Raw genomic sequence first — 14,236 nt, forward strand, 5'->3', positions numbered from 1 at the left:
AGGGAAATGCCTGCGGAGTTCTCATCTCTTCAGCACTTCAGTTCTGATGCTGAAAGCTGAACCTTTATAGACATATCCGTGTGTGTTTGTCCATGCAAGATATATGAAGTGTACGTGTATATTAGCACCGTTATAAGGGATGTTTTTCATAAATATGTACAGAGAAATTAAGCCAAGCACTCCTATTAAGCCACAGAACAAAGTTTATTCGATCTTCTCAAATTCTGTGTACAGTTTTGCTGCTAAGTGGGCACAACACATTGGCATATTACCTTTAATCTTCATTTCAATTTTAAATCCAACTTGAAAGGTTTTGTAACATTTAATGGCATCTTCAATAAATAAAAGGACAAAAATAACTAGTCTTTGTACAGACATTACAATCCACTCCAAATTCAGTATTGCCAAAACATTTGTCTTTAAAAAAAACAACAAAAAGAAACAACTTGCTCTAAAGGGTTTTTTGTTTGTTTTAGCACTTAAATACATAGAAAAGTATATGATGAGAAAAAACAGATATTCTATCCTCAGCAGAATTTGTAAGAGCCAGTAACTGAGAAACAAAGATAATTAAATCTCTAAGGAGATTAAAGAATCCTGCCTGAAGTCTTGAAAAAAGTCCTGATTTTAGCCTTCACATCAGAAGTGTAGTTTCACTGGGTCCTATCCTATGTCAGCATACTTAAACAATAAGAATTACATTCCATGATTTACTTATTTATTTTAAAGGAAAATTCATAAAGCAAAAGCATTAGCCTCCCATACTAACAGAAGTAATCATGGTCCATATATTCTGCAACAGTAAACAGGTATTTGTGCTCAGTCCTTTGTTTGAACTACCACCATACTGGAAAAGACCCTGTAGTTTACCCTTTATTTCTGTATCCACCTCTTCCCCAGTCCAACAGTAGCAGGAACCTCAGTAAAACGAGTATTCATGCAATACAAACCTGCCTGCACACATCAGAGCACAGGATGAGGACCAACAAAACTAATTTTAATTAGAACTTGGCTTAATTTAAAGCTTTCTTTAAATATAGAAAGTCAGCAATAAAGAAAAGCTGAATCCTCAAATTTTCTAACTGCAATTCCCTGTAATTTGCAGCCCATCACAAACCAATACTAATGTCAGTTAATGTAGCAAGAAGAATCCTATCACTAAAATTAGTTAAAACACCCATCCTCAAGCCTTCTTGGGGCTTCTTCAGTGAAAGCTCAGGGTGTGCAAGGAATGCATGGTTGGGCCCCTATGCATACTAATCTTATGGGGGGAGGTTACTTGAAACAAAAGGTAGAATTACATCACATCTGTACAAACGCTTAAAATACCGTTTTTCAGCTAGTTATCTGCTTCTCCCAACTATTATTGCTGCTGACTATACTAATGCAAGAGAATGTGATAAAGCAGGACCCAATCTGTTTAAGAGAATGGGACTTTTTCTGCAGATATTTTCCCTTCAGCTGACCACATAATAACAAAAGTGCAATCATTTACAAACTTTTCAAAGCAACTATTAAAATTATATACTTTTAGGGAAACAAATTCATAAGTTTAACCATAAAAATATTTCCCCAAGTAATAAACCTTAAAGCATTCAGTAACACAGTATTTCAGTAATTATAATACAGGAAATCCCTTCCACTTGTTACAAAAGACAGAACTATTAGAAGATTTTGCTTAATGTACACTATTTAAGAGTTTTGCACCTTGTGAAGGTCATGCCATAATTAAGAACTAAACTATCATTCAAAATAAATGAGAATGGAAAACTGACCTGACTTTGAAATGATATTCTCAACTTTTTGGAAACGAAGACAAGGCAAAGCCCAGGGTCGTGTCATCCAGATAGTCAGGAACTTACAAGACAGTTTACACCCAGAATCATAAGACAGCACCACTTTCCATAAACTACTTTGTATGCCTATTGCTGAACAGCATATTAAATAGTTTTGTGAGAACTGCTAGAACAGATTCTCATACTAACTGTAGTTTTACTTACAGAATACACGTTTGGGGGCAACAGGGAACTCTGTGACAAAAATTATACTCTGAAAAAAATGTTTCCTCAAATTGGTCCAAACATCCGAAAGATGAACACGGGCACACAGGTCCCTCATTGCTTAATGTTGTTGTTTAGTTGATCCTTAAGAAAGACAGGTGCATGACAATAAAGAAGGGCCGCCCATGACAGGCACAGAACTGTGACAGTACAGTCTCTTCAGAGATGTGTTTTAACTACGATTTTGCCACATGAGCAACTGAACTTATACTAATGGAGAACCCTGAAACTTGTATACTATAGCCACAAGAAATTATTTCCTATCAAAAAAACAGATCCGTTTGTAATTAACTGCCTTTTCAATCATCAATCAATATGTGAAAAACAATAAAAAAACCTTTTAAAACAATTACAAAGAGTGGACTGCAGTAGCAGCTATTCAAGCAAGATTCAAGCACAAGTTTAAACGAACTTTCAAGCTGGGAATTAGCCTTCTTTGTCAAAAATTTGTACAACTTTTTCAAAAACCTAAAAAGAGAGAGATTAAAACATTATTAATTTTATGAAGTGTTAGGTAAACAGTCACTTCAAGTTAATCCAGCACACAATAATTGATAGTATTTAAAGATGTTTTTCTTAAAATTTTCATAGTGATTCTTCAGTAGAAAAATTGGCACCAACTCTGGGAAAGCGGGACATAAGAACAATAATAAATATTTCAGAAAAGCAAGATCTCATGAAAGTGAAAAAGCCAAGAAACTGTTGAACACAGAAACAATAAAAATCTTTTTAGTCCGGCTCATGTTCAAGCAGAACAAATTGATTTCTTAGTTATTCCTATCTCAATTAGTTCTTTACAAGTCAAAATGAAAGTTCCACAACCTCCTTCAGTAATAAACTCATTCAGAAATCACTGCCTAATTAGCTTCACTGACCATACATACAACCAAGAAGAATCCCATAAATATGTAGCCCACACACTGCCATCCCTGTGTTTTCAGACTTACATACTTACTTCATCAACAGATTTAGAGGCATCCACTTTTCTGACTTTTCCCATTCTCTCATATAAGTCTATTATAGGCTTAGTAGACTGCAGATATGTATGAATTCTAGGAGAAAGCAAAGAATGCATTTATTTACATAATAACATTAAACCAGTAGAGAACTGAAAAGTTTTGGATATAGTACCTTTTTTCCAGACTCTCCCGATTATCGTCGCTTCTACCACTGCTCTTGCCTCTTTCAAGACAGCGACCAATACATATCTACAAAAGACATCAAAAGGATGATCATAACCGCAAACACAATGTGCTTACCTGAAAAGCAGGAGCAAACCAAAATAAATTATGAATTAGTAACAAATCTAGATAGTCCAGACATACAAAATATTGTCCAGATCAGATATATTTAAGCCAGACTTCACATAGGGAGTTAAGATTATTCCACAGAAAAAGGATGACAGCTCTATATTTCACCAGTTTATTAAGATGCGAGTTCTTAAAATGGAATTAGGGTCAGTGGAAGCAAAAGCAACATCAAGTTCTGTGGTGTGAATAAGACTCCAACTTGAGACATTTAAAGAAAATGATCTGATTTTCATGGATGTGTTCTGATCTGAAAAGCACAATGTCAGACTAGACTACCAATATATGCTTACACTGAAAAAGAGTTGGTGTGTTCTCTCAAAAATTTATGTAAGATGACACGTTAATTTATTCAAAGTTATATTATTTTTACTTGGCATTGCCATAAGAAGATTTAAAAAGCAAAGTCTCAGTAAAAATTACAAAACGATACTTAAAAGCTGCCCGTTGAACTGTTAGTTTTGAAGCCTGAAGTTAAGTAAGCAATGCTGACACGTGTACACCTCATGAGTGTATTTACCTTATGCATGCAAGAGGACAATAGTTAGGTGACTTTTTTTTCCTACAAAGTACATCTATAGTAAAAATTAGAATCTCAAAATTAACACACCCCCAATGAAAGTTTTCACTTAACCTTTTATTTTCTTTATTAAGCAGAAAAATAGACCCACACTTGTTGAGACTAAAAAACTTTGCAATTAAGAAAAAAATAGCAACATTTCTTAGAAAACTGGGGGAAAGGAGGAAAGCCAGATTAAGATGTTATTTTACGATCAGTTTTTATCCCTCAAGGGCACTGTCATATTAAAGAGACAGCATATCATGGCATTTGTTTAATTAATATAATGTATCATTGTCAAAAAGCCCTTATAATTAATGACTTGCTGAATACAATTTTGATTATGAGGTATCCTACAGCACAGCTCACAACTATGAAAATTAAGACTTACGCTGTCAGCACTTTAGAATTAAAGCAAACATTGCTACCAAACAAGTAGACTGAAATCTTTAAGAGTAAACAGAGCAATGTTTTCTGAACATGAATCAAATGATTGTTTAATATATTTAAAGCTTTTATAAACGCTCCAGAATGCGATTCTTTGAAGTGCTTCTTCAGTAAAATTTATTTGCAGACGATTGTACCAAGTGTAATTATTCACTTGCTATTGCAAAAGCCTGCAGTTCTTCATCTGCAGAAACAAGTTGCCAAAATGCCTGAAACTCACAAATCAAGTTTTCCTTCTACTCCAACACCAGTCCCTTGATATTGAAAGATTCACTACCCAACTGAGTTTTATCGTTCTTCAGTGAATCTCACAACATAGCAAGAAAAGAAGTTAGGCTAACACACTTCATTACCTCGTTGTCGCAATCAAAAAACAGAACAAAAGAAACATCCGCCTTTCCATCCATAGTCTTATTCCAGCCTTGAAGATTATCTTCATTTCTGGGAAATCCATCAATCAAGAACTTGTTCTTCTGAGAATTAGCAGCCATTGTTTGATCCATAGCCTGCCAGAAGAGAATTCATTTCAAGATCCCCTGCACATGCAATTATCTAGCAACTTGCTCAATCACCCCCAAAGTGTTCATATGGCAAATTAATAAGTATTTCTCTTAGAGTTACTGCAGATTTACAGAGTGTTTTTTTTTTGTGTCACCTTCAATGTGTTCTATTTATTTCACTGATGCAACAATAGAGCCTCCTTTTAAACTGAATACACCATTTTATAAAGCTCAGTATCTCAAACTTTTAAAGCTGGGCCTGTTTGTTACATTCTGCAATATTGCGTAACAGCACATACCAGCGTAAGATGCCAAACTGTCCCTGGTCTAGAATTAAGCCTAATGGAAAAAACTCCAGAGAAAATTAGTTGCATGAGCAACAGAAATTTTTTCTGTCACAAAGGAGATGCCCTGATTATTTTCCTGGACATCTAAATAAGGATGAACACTGGAGTTTCTCCTTCCACAGAAACATTAGCAGGTGCTCTTCCCCTTTCCTTCACCTGGCTGTCTATTTTGTTAAAACTTACAGAAACTTAATAACTTTAATGCCTTCACCCTACACTCTCATATGACTGATCTGACCACTAAGCCCTACAGCGTGCTACGGGAAGTGAGAAATACAGAACTTCATTTGTTTCCCTAGGAGAACCCAAAAAGAAAAATTTAAATTCTCACAGATCCCTAGGTATCAGAGGCCATCACCCACTGCCTCCCAGCCAGCAGCATGACTAATTGCCGAGAGAAGCACAGCATGCAGTGTGCACCTGTGTCTGCTATTCCATACTGCTCATACTACATTGGAGAATGGGCAGTTCTTGAAGAATACTGCCACTGCTTTGTCACTTAGTCTGCACGAGCGAGCTAGAAAGGAAATAGCCCTTTCCTCACCCTCTTCAACAAGCTGATTGTTATTTCAACTGGTACGATTTCTCCCTCCTTAATGTAGTTCTCAATGAGTTCTCCGTACTGTGAGCCCGGCCTTTTTCGTTCGTCTCGAAGGAGGTCGCCAGCAGAAAGGTGTGTGTAGCCGTATTTCTGGAACATGCAAAAAACAGGCAGATGCCCTTGAATTAGTACATATGCAAGGTTACATCAGTCAACACTATCAGTGACATTTATCCCTGTATTACAACAGAAAAATATCAGAAATAGCAGCTTGCTAGTGGCAAATCTGTTCCATCTTCAGGACGCACAGCAAGAGAGATTCTTGGGCTAAATGGTTCACATGGCCTTGGTCAGATATTTGCATCGTGTTTTCAAAGGTAACATCCCATTTGGAAATGAGAAAGTCTCAAAGTGCCCGAGGCACTTCTTGAAACATTGCACTGTGCATGAGACATTTAACAAGCACCAAACTTGATAGAAGCTACACCCCATCCTACACAATTCCAGTACCTCACTTCTCCACACGGTAAAGCCAGATTTGACCTACTGACTGACGGCCTCTTCAAAATTTTAAGACTGTCTTTCATTGCTAGGTTTACACAACAGGTAAATCAAAAAAAAAAAAAAAAAACAACAAAAGCACACAAACCAATTCCTGTTTCTTTGCAGCTGGAGGCACGCTTTAAGCACAGCAGTGTCCTTATTTTCTAGTTGTAGGTCTGACAGCAACTTCCTCCTCTGCCTTGGTCGCATCACTTATAACTGCATCTAAGAGTGCAGGTGCACAGATGCCTTGAACCAACAGAAAGCACTGCTGCCAGCAAACAGTCCTGCCCACACACTGCTCCAAACCCAGCCCCGCACACCTGCCCTGTGTTCGTCCTTCCCCAGAAAGGAGGTGACCAGAGGGCTGCCCTTGGGGGAGGCTCAGATGCAGGCTGTGAGCAGATTAATCGGTCCATGGGAGATCTTACCAAAGAGAAACATGTTGTTATAAGGGAAAATTCAGATCACAAAACAATCACTTGCTCAGCTCATTTAACATCACAAGAAAACTAACCAAGTGTACCCCTTGAACAAATATAGTCCTTAAAAACAGATGTAAAGACATCTCTTTAACGAATGCTTAAGCTAAACAGGCAATAAAGACACCTCCTGGGCGATTACCTAAGCTATCTATATACCCAAGACAGAGTACACCTATACATACTTGTCCTGAAGTTTTTGCTACAAAACAAAAGCAGCAGCAAATTACTTCAGGGTTATCAGCTCGGCTGCAGCAACATCTGAAGCAAATTTCAAAAATGGTGCCTGAGCAGCATAATAATGTGCCTAAATGCTTTTTAAGGCTGTGAACTTGGGATTTAAAAACTTGGCTACTGGACTAAGTACAACAGAAATATTACACAACCCACTAAGTGGCTTTAAAAACATTTCAGTTGCTTTCCAATTTCACCCACAAAAGCGTGGAAAGTTAGTTCTGCATAGTCATAATTTAAGAAGGGATATAATTACCTAAATCTCCAAAACTCTACACATCTGGAAAGAAAAGGAAACAAGATTTTGCTTTAAGTAACTGTGAAGAAAAACCTCCACAAATATCTTCTGTAAGCTCTCTGTACTCGTGCTTTCATGTGCATTGCATTTGGACATGCCTATTTAACTGCAAATCTACATATTAACTATGGACTACAGAAGCCGTAAACCCAAGTCAATCTTTTCTCTTAAGCACGAAACCTTACTCTGCTGAACCCCAAATTAACATGCAGTCCTTGGTGAAGTAAAGACCGATGATGTTTTTCACATTAAGTTTCTACGAAGAAGAAAACAGGAGGAAAAATATAATCCCTTCTGTTTTAGAGGATTACCAAACCATTTAATTTTCCTTGGCATGTCCCTTTTCATGCATGAAAAGAAACTTGAGTCAGACAATTTTTGGAATTCTCTATCCTTTGCAGCAGCAAACTAAATTATTTTTTAACGGCTGAACGGGAAAGTAAAAGATAGAAGTGTTTTAAAGTGCTGCTGTATAAATAGAGTTGTTTTAGATAATAGTAAATTGTCTTCTGGAGTAACCTTCAGAACGGATTAACCAGGCAATAAGGAAAACAAACTTCTCCTTCAGTGGCAAAACATCTATTTGTTAACTGCTCTGAGCGCAAGAGCCAAAGACAACATGTCAGTTTAAACAACACAAACAAGCACAGAGAAAGGCCTGACTGCGAGTCTATATGCAGCAGGCTGCAGGGACGTGGTGCTCATGCTGCTCTTGCCAGTTTTAATCAAGCCATGTGCCCAGGACACAAAGTTTTCTTTCATCTTCGGCGAGACAAACCCTCAGCAAGCATCCTGAAGCAGACAAAACCTTAACTTTCCCCAAGAGCTCGCAAAAGAGACTGTAATGTTACTGCACCACCAGGCTAAACGCTCTCACGCCTTGCAAGTTCGCATTGTGCCAGCACTTTCCAGCAGCGCCAAGCCCATCACGATGCAATCCCCAGGATGGAACCTGTTGCAACCACTTCTCTGAAATCAGAAAGAGAGGGCTGTGACTTCCAAACAATGAAAAAGCAGTTCCTCCAATTCTCCCAGGAGAATGCATACATTCTTTTAGAATAAATCCATAACATTAGCTGACGGCTGAAAGGTCGGCTTAAAATAGCAACCAGGTTAAACAAACAAAAAAATAAAATACTTGGATGCCATGCACCTAAGATCTAGACAGACTTCTAGACCTTGGAAAATAAACAATTCACTATTCTAAAACATATTTCATAGATAATGTTTTCCACTATGCTAGCTGACAGGCACGCCCTTCTAGAAGAAAAAAAAAAGAAGAAATCAGCAGAGCTACCATATAAGCTGCTCTCATTGTTTTCAAAACTGTTTTCACATTTGGAGAACCATAACCCCAGTCTCTACCAGAAAATCTGTTTTCAGTGTAGATACCTTCCTCCCTCGCTTTCAAAAAGCAGACTGAAGTGGAAAGGCAAGTTCAAGTTTCTAGCAATCCCACCTGAGAGGTGTTACTCAGAACAGCCCTTAACGGTGCTCTGCAAGAGAGCGAAGCACAGCTTGCTTGTTCATCGCACAAAGGCTTGGGAAATCAGGCTCCACTCAGCAGGGTGAACTGGGACGCACAATCTGGATGTGCCACATCTCCAAATGAAACCCCAAGCCTGCTGCCTCTCCAGAACGCCCTTCTCTTCCCTGTACCACTGCCACTTGATCTGTCATCTGCCAGCCAGGATCTGCAACATCCGCCTGCAGCCAGCACAAGCCTTACGTTGTGTTTGCTGAAAGGTGAGTAGATTCACATGAACTGCAAATGAGATCAGAGGGCTCGTATCCGTGCCACACCTGAACGTGGCAGAGCTCAGCCTGGCCGCTCCCTCAGCGCAGTACAAAGGAACCAGGAGTGTGTATCAGCTGCTGCTGGGACCCCGTGCTGGAGCTTTTACGGGGCACGAGGTTTGCTTCCGATTCAGCCCCGTGTGGTCCACCGCTCTGCTACACAGTTTGGAAGTTCCTTGAGTGCGCAGGAGCCAAGAAAGAAGCTAGAGCAACACAAATTACTGCTCTGACCTTGAATCCTATCTTGGCTTATCGTTGTTAATCTGCAAATGAAAGTCAAAGGGCTGAACAAATAAAAAAACAAACTTTTATTGCCCTAGTTCTGGCTTGTCATATCTTCTGGCAACTTTCAGTTGCTTCGTAAGGTTGCCCATTTTCTCAGATAGCCTCTTCAAGAGCTAGTAAAGAAATAAAAATAGAACCGCGTAAAGCAGGCAGCCTTCATGGTGTGGGGTTTTGGGTTTGTTTGTTTTGCTTAAACCTAAAAAAGTTTTGTCTGCCCCGTTGGCAATCTGCACACAGAAGCAGAACTTTGAGGTATAAATCATCATGCAGTAGCAGCCCTTCTGTCTGCATATTCCAGTAAAAAAATTAAAAAAAGATTTCCCTAGCTAGAGATATATTCTTGCTTCTGGGGGAAAACAAAACAAAACACAAGGCAAAACAAAACAAAAAGCACAAAACCCACACTAATAAAAACAAAACACACAAAGGAGATCCCACTGATAGCGCCTCCGGGGGAGCGGGGGGCAAACAGAACACCCCAGTGCTTCAGGAACGCAGAGCTGAACAAAAGACACCCAGGATGGCTGGGAAAGTCCTAAATTCAATGCCCAGTGAGCGAGCCTGGGTTCTGTAAAATGGAAGCATATAGGGAATTTTTTTTTTTTTTTTGAGGGGGGGTTAAATGATCTCTCACCATGTTTCACAACAGCGCCACGGTTCAGAAATATGAACTGACATTCCAGCAAACAATTATGAGAACTCGGAGCTAACTGGACTACTAGTACGTGGCACTCTTGGAAGAGATTTTGAAAACTGAGTTTAGAGCAAACAACGCTGAAAACGCTTTTATTTCAAGAAAGTTACTGCTGTCTCTCTGCAGACTTCCAGAGGACAATTAACACATGACAGCAAAAACTAAATCTGCTGCTGCTGCTTCCAGAGGAGTGTTTCTGATACACTGCCTTCTTCTTTGCAGTTTTCTTTTCCTCTGAGAATCTGTATCACACATCCCAAAACAACTTAGCACCTTTTCCCCCTTGGATTCTCATTTACGATCTTGCAGAAAGAAGAGGCTCAGCATCCCACCTTGTGGGCTGAATTTTAAACAGAAATATCCAGCTTAGGGCTGCGGTGAGAATTAATTACATTTTGCGTATGCAGGGAAGGGTGTTTTGCATACCCCAAATCCCTGCAGAGTCACCTTGCCAAAAAAACAAAGAAACAACAACAAAAACAGCTGACATCTTGCTTGAAATAAAGACAGATTATTTAGTTATGCTTTTTTCCCCTCTCCCAAAGGACCTTTGTGTTTCAGGCAAAGGTTGTAAAGATTTAAAGTTTAAGTTAATGAAATCATATTTTGTGCAGATTTGAGGAATGTGGTATTTTTCCTTGACTGTACCATAACTACTTCATTAGCAAAGTTCAAAAGTCAGTAATAAAGCATTCATTTTGTCCTATATACACATAATGACCTCACAATCACAAAAGATAAATGCTGTGGGAAGCATGAAGGTTAGATCTCAAGAACATGCACTCAGATGCCTTCATCCAACTACCTGCTCCAACATCTGCCCCACAGAGAGCCCTGCCACATCCCAGCGATGTCGAACGCTACATCAGGCAGCCGTGGAAGGCTGTGGGAGTTAATCTGCAGGGCGGGGAGAGAGCAGGCACTTAAGAGGGAATTCTGCTTCATCCCCTCCCAAACAGGAGGAATAGAGCAGCATTTCTACTGGATTTACATTTCAGTGACAATCCTGTGAGCCTAGGGAATACACGCACAAGTCTCCCCTCCGTATCAGAGGAAACCAGCCTCCTTCAGCTGTCTCTTCAAACCTTATCTGCAAAGATAAAGAAACCTAATCACTTACCTGCTGCTCCCTTTTGTACACTGTGTCAATACCCATTTTCACTTGCTATTACAAATTCTTCCCTCAAATCACTTCCCCATTTTAGTCCAAACTTGATACAAATACACGCCCGGTCCGTAATGAGGGGCTGCGATCTGAACAGCCACGATGCAGGCTGGTACTTAGGAAATCCACATCTTACCTGTAATGATTGATGGCTATCTCCCTTCTCTGGGAGGGTAAAACACAGTCAGCGAAGCAATTACAACACTTTTTGAGAAATTGTTCCCAGGTAGTACTTAATGCCAGCTCCACAAACCACCTACAGGGGCTTGTGGTTTTGAATAAAGTCATTTGAAGCTAAAAATCATACGGGGTCACACCTCAGCAAAGCGAGGCCTCTCCACGTGACGTGCTCCGTCCCACATCTCCAGCATGTACAGCAACTGAGAAGTATTTATAGCTCATACTGACTTTTTGTTGAGCACAAACTTCAGGTTTAGAGCAAGATATGGGATCGGATTCGTTCCTAATGTAAACTAATATTAATCAGCCCATTTATACAACAAGGATGAATGAGGTTTATTATTACTTAGCTGCAGCCCCTTTTCTCTGCGGCAAGCTGCCAACGGGGTTTAAAATCCAAACAAAAATACACTTTCAACCTGAAGGCAGCACTGAGTGCATGACGGCCATTCAACTGCCTGCGTTAGGGCTCTCTGGGGGGCTGTGAGGGCCAGGCCAAGGGTGTGAGCTTAAAAAAAAAAATCTGGTGCTCAACAGTGCCTTGATTGCGTTTCATCCATACTTCCCTGTTCATGCTCTCTCTTTCTGAAGTTTTCCAACAGACTCTCCCGAGCCCAGCCCTCACTGGAGCCACCCCAGACCTTCCCTCCCTCAAGGCTTAGCCAGCAACTCCTGCAGAGTTGCCCAATGGAGTGGGAGAGCCAGACGCTGCTGTCAGCAGCCCCTTGTGCTTCCCGCAGTCAGCCCACTGCACAGGCCGTCAGTAACGTCTTTCCACGCAGCAAACAGGATTAGCAGAATTACGGCAAGTTCCCATTTATTATCTTTTGGACTTCTCTTTCTAGGCTTAGAAAGAAAATAAACACAGTACAAGCAAAGTTAGTTTTCCGTTTTTAGCTGCAACTACAATTAGGGTAGCAGTGATTCATTTGAATCCTTCCTCCTGAAGTGGTCTTTATCCAATTACTGCAGCCTATCAAGCCAGAGGCATTCATACTTCTGAACACAGGGCAGCAGCCACAGGAGGTTCTTCAGCCCTGAGGCTATGCTAATGGTTTGGCGAAAGCCATTAATGACAGCCTAAAAAAATTCCCTACAGTTTAAGCTCGTTTGTTTGCTATGTTCCAGGGACTGAATTTGACCTTACCAAAATTTGACCTTATAAGCACTACGAACCTTTCATCCCACCGCTTAATTTAAGGAATAAGCCAGTTTGAAGAGTCCATAATTTGAGGTTAAAATCCTTCAGAACTAAAGCCTGAATGGCATTTTTCAGTCTGCACCAAATTTGCCTAACCCAGTTATATGTACCAAGGCCTGGGTGTGATGGCAGCACGCAGAAACTGCAACAGCACTGCCAGGGCATCGCCAGAACTGAAGGTGCATCAAACGTGCCTGCGCTAGGACTTGTGGTTGGGTGCTTTGTCCTTTTTCCCTCCACAATCAGCAGATTCAGAAACACAGGCATTACTACAATTCTGTCATTTTTTTTTCATTGGGGCATGGATAGACCTTGATCCTTCAAGGCTTTCCATGAAAAAAAATAAAATGCATGTGCTCAGGGAACAAAAATGCCTCAAAGCCAACACGCACACGTCTGGAAGCATCAACTACTTCTGTAATTACCCACCTGAGCGCTACGCAATTATAATCTGATTGTTTGCTTTTTAGGCAGAGAATATTGCACTGTGCAAGAGTCACCCTTTCCTCTTCAGCATCTGTTCTATCTCAAAGGACTGTAAAAATGTATTTGGAAGAAGAGAATCGTGAAGAACAGAGCCGAACGCCTCGTCATCCTGTGCCACCAGCTTGGGGCTCTTTGAAATAAGAGGAGACGAGGTTAGCTTCTGGGGGGGCAGGACACGTTCTGATCTCTACCATAGCGTAGCACTGAGCCAAATTTCAACCGTGGGCGCTACCCGAGGCGGCAGAGGGCCACACGGCCAACCCCTGCCACGTCTCCCCGCCGGCCGGGCCGTGCCCAGCACCACAGCCCCGGCCCCAGCACCCAGCCCAGCCCGCCCTCGGCAATGGGGGGGGGGTGCAGCCTACAACCCCCAGCGTGCCCCGCGGCCGCGCCCGCAGGAGCCCCCCGCAGCCGTGCCGCGGGGCACGCTGGGAAGTGTAGTCCCCCCCTCCCCCAGAGCCCACCGCCCTCACCTCGACGATGCGAGCGCACTGCGTCCCCTTGCCCGCCCCGGGCCCGCCGAGGACGAAGACGACGACGGGCTTCATGAGGAGGAGGAGGCGGCGGCGGCGGAGCAGCAGCAGGACAGCGGCGGCGGGGCGGCGACCGAGCGGAGAGCGGCGGCGGCGACGGCAGCCGAGACCGGGGGCGGCTGAGGGCGGCTCGCGGGCGGTGCGAGGCTGAGGCGGAGCCGGCGCTGAGGTGGCCCCGCCGCGGGGAAAACGCTTCCGGGCGCCTCAGCGCCCCGCAGCACCCGGCGTGCCCCGCGCGGCCCGAGCTGCCGGTAGCCGCCGGTGGGGGCAGCAGGCCGCGCTCCGCCAGGCCCGGCCCCCAACATGGCGCCCGTCCCCTCTCGTCGCCATGGCAACGCCGCCGCGCCGCAGGGCGCATGCGCGCCCCCCTCCCCGACCGTTTCTTCGCCCGTTTTTAAATCCCCCCCGCCCTGCGCGCGCGCGCTGGCGGTTGGCTCCGCGGGGAGGGGGCGCGCCGCGATCGGGAGGGAGGCGGCGCCGTCCCATTGGCTGGCGGAGGGCGGAGGGGGCGGGAGCGCGGCCGGTTCTGCTTTCCCATTGGCTGGCGGCGGGCGCGGGGCGAGCGGCGGGAGCGGCG

At 42.6% G+C, this 14,236-nt stretch overlaps 1 protein-coding gene across 1 annotated transcript; it reads right to left on the bottom strand.

Annotated features, from left to right (window-relative positions):
• Nucleotides 1–260: 260 nt before the first annotated feature.
• Nucleotides 261–13,904, bottom strand: CMPK1 (cytidine/uridine monophosphate kinase 1). The gene is made up of 6 exons (XM_084290960.1): nucleotides 13,600–13,904; nucleotides 5,765–5,911; nucleotides 4,727–4,879; nucleotides 3,192–3,268; nucleotides 3,016–3,112; nucleotides 261–2,528 (listed from the first exon to the last, which is right to left on the bottom strand). The coding sequence occupies exons 1-6, from the start codon at nucleotides 13,672–13,674 to the stop codon at nucleotides 2,487–2,489; spliced, it is 591 nt and encodes a 196-aa protein (XP_084147086.1). The 5' UTR covers nucleotides 13,675–13,904; the 3' UTR covers nucleotides 261–2,486.
• Between the last annotated feature and the right edge of the window lie 332 nt (nucleotides 13,905–14,236).

Source organism: Netta rufina (genome assembly GCF_964035555.1).
Source record: "Netta rufina genome assembly, chromosome: 8".
Lineage (NCBI taxonomy): Eukaryota > Metazoa > Chordata > Aves > Anseriformes > Anatidae > Netta > Netta rufina.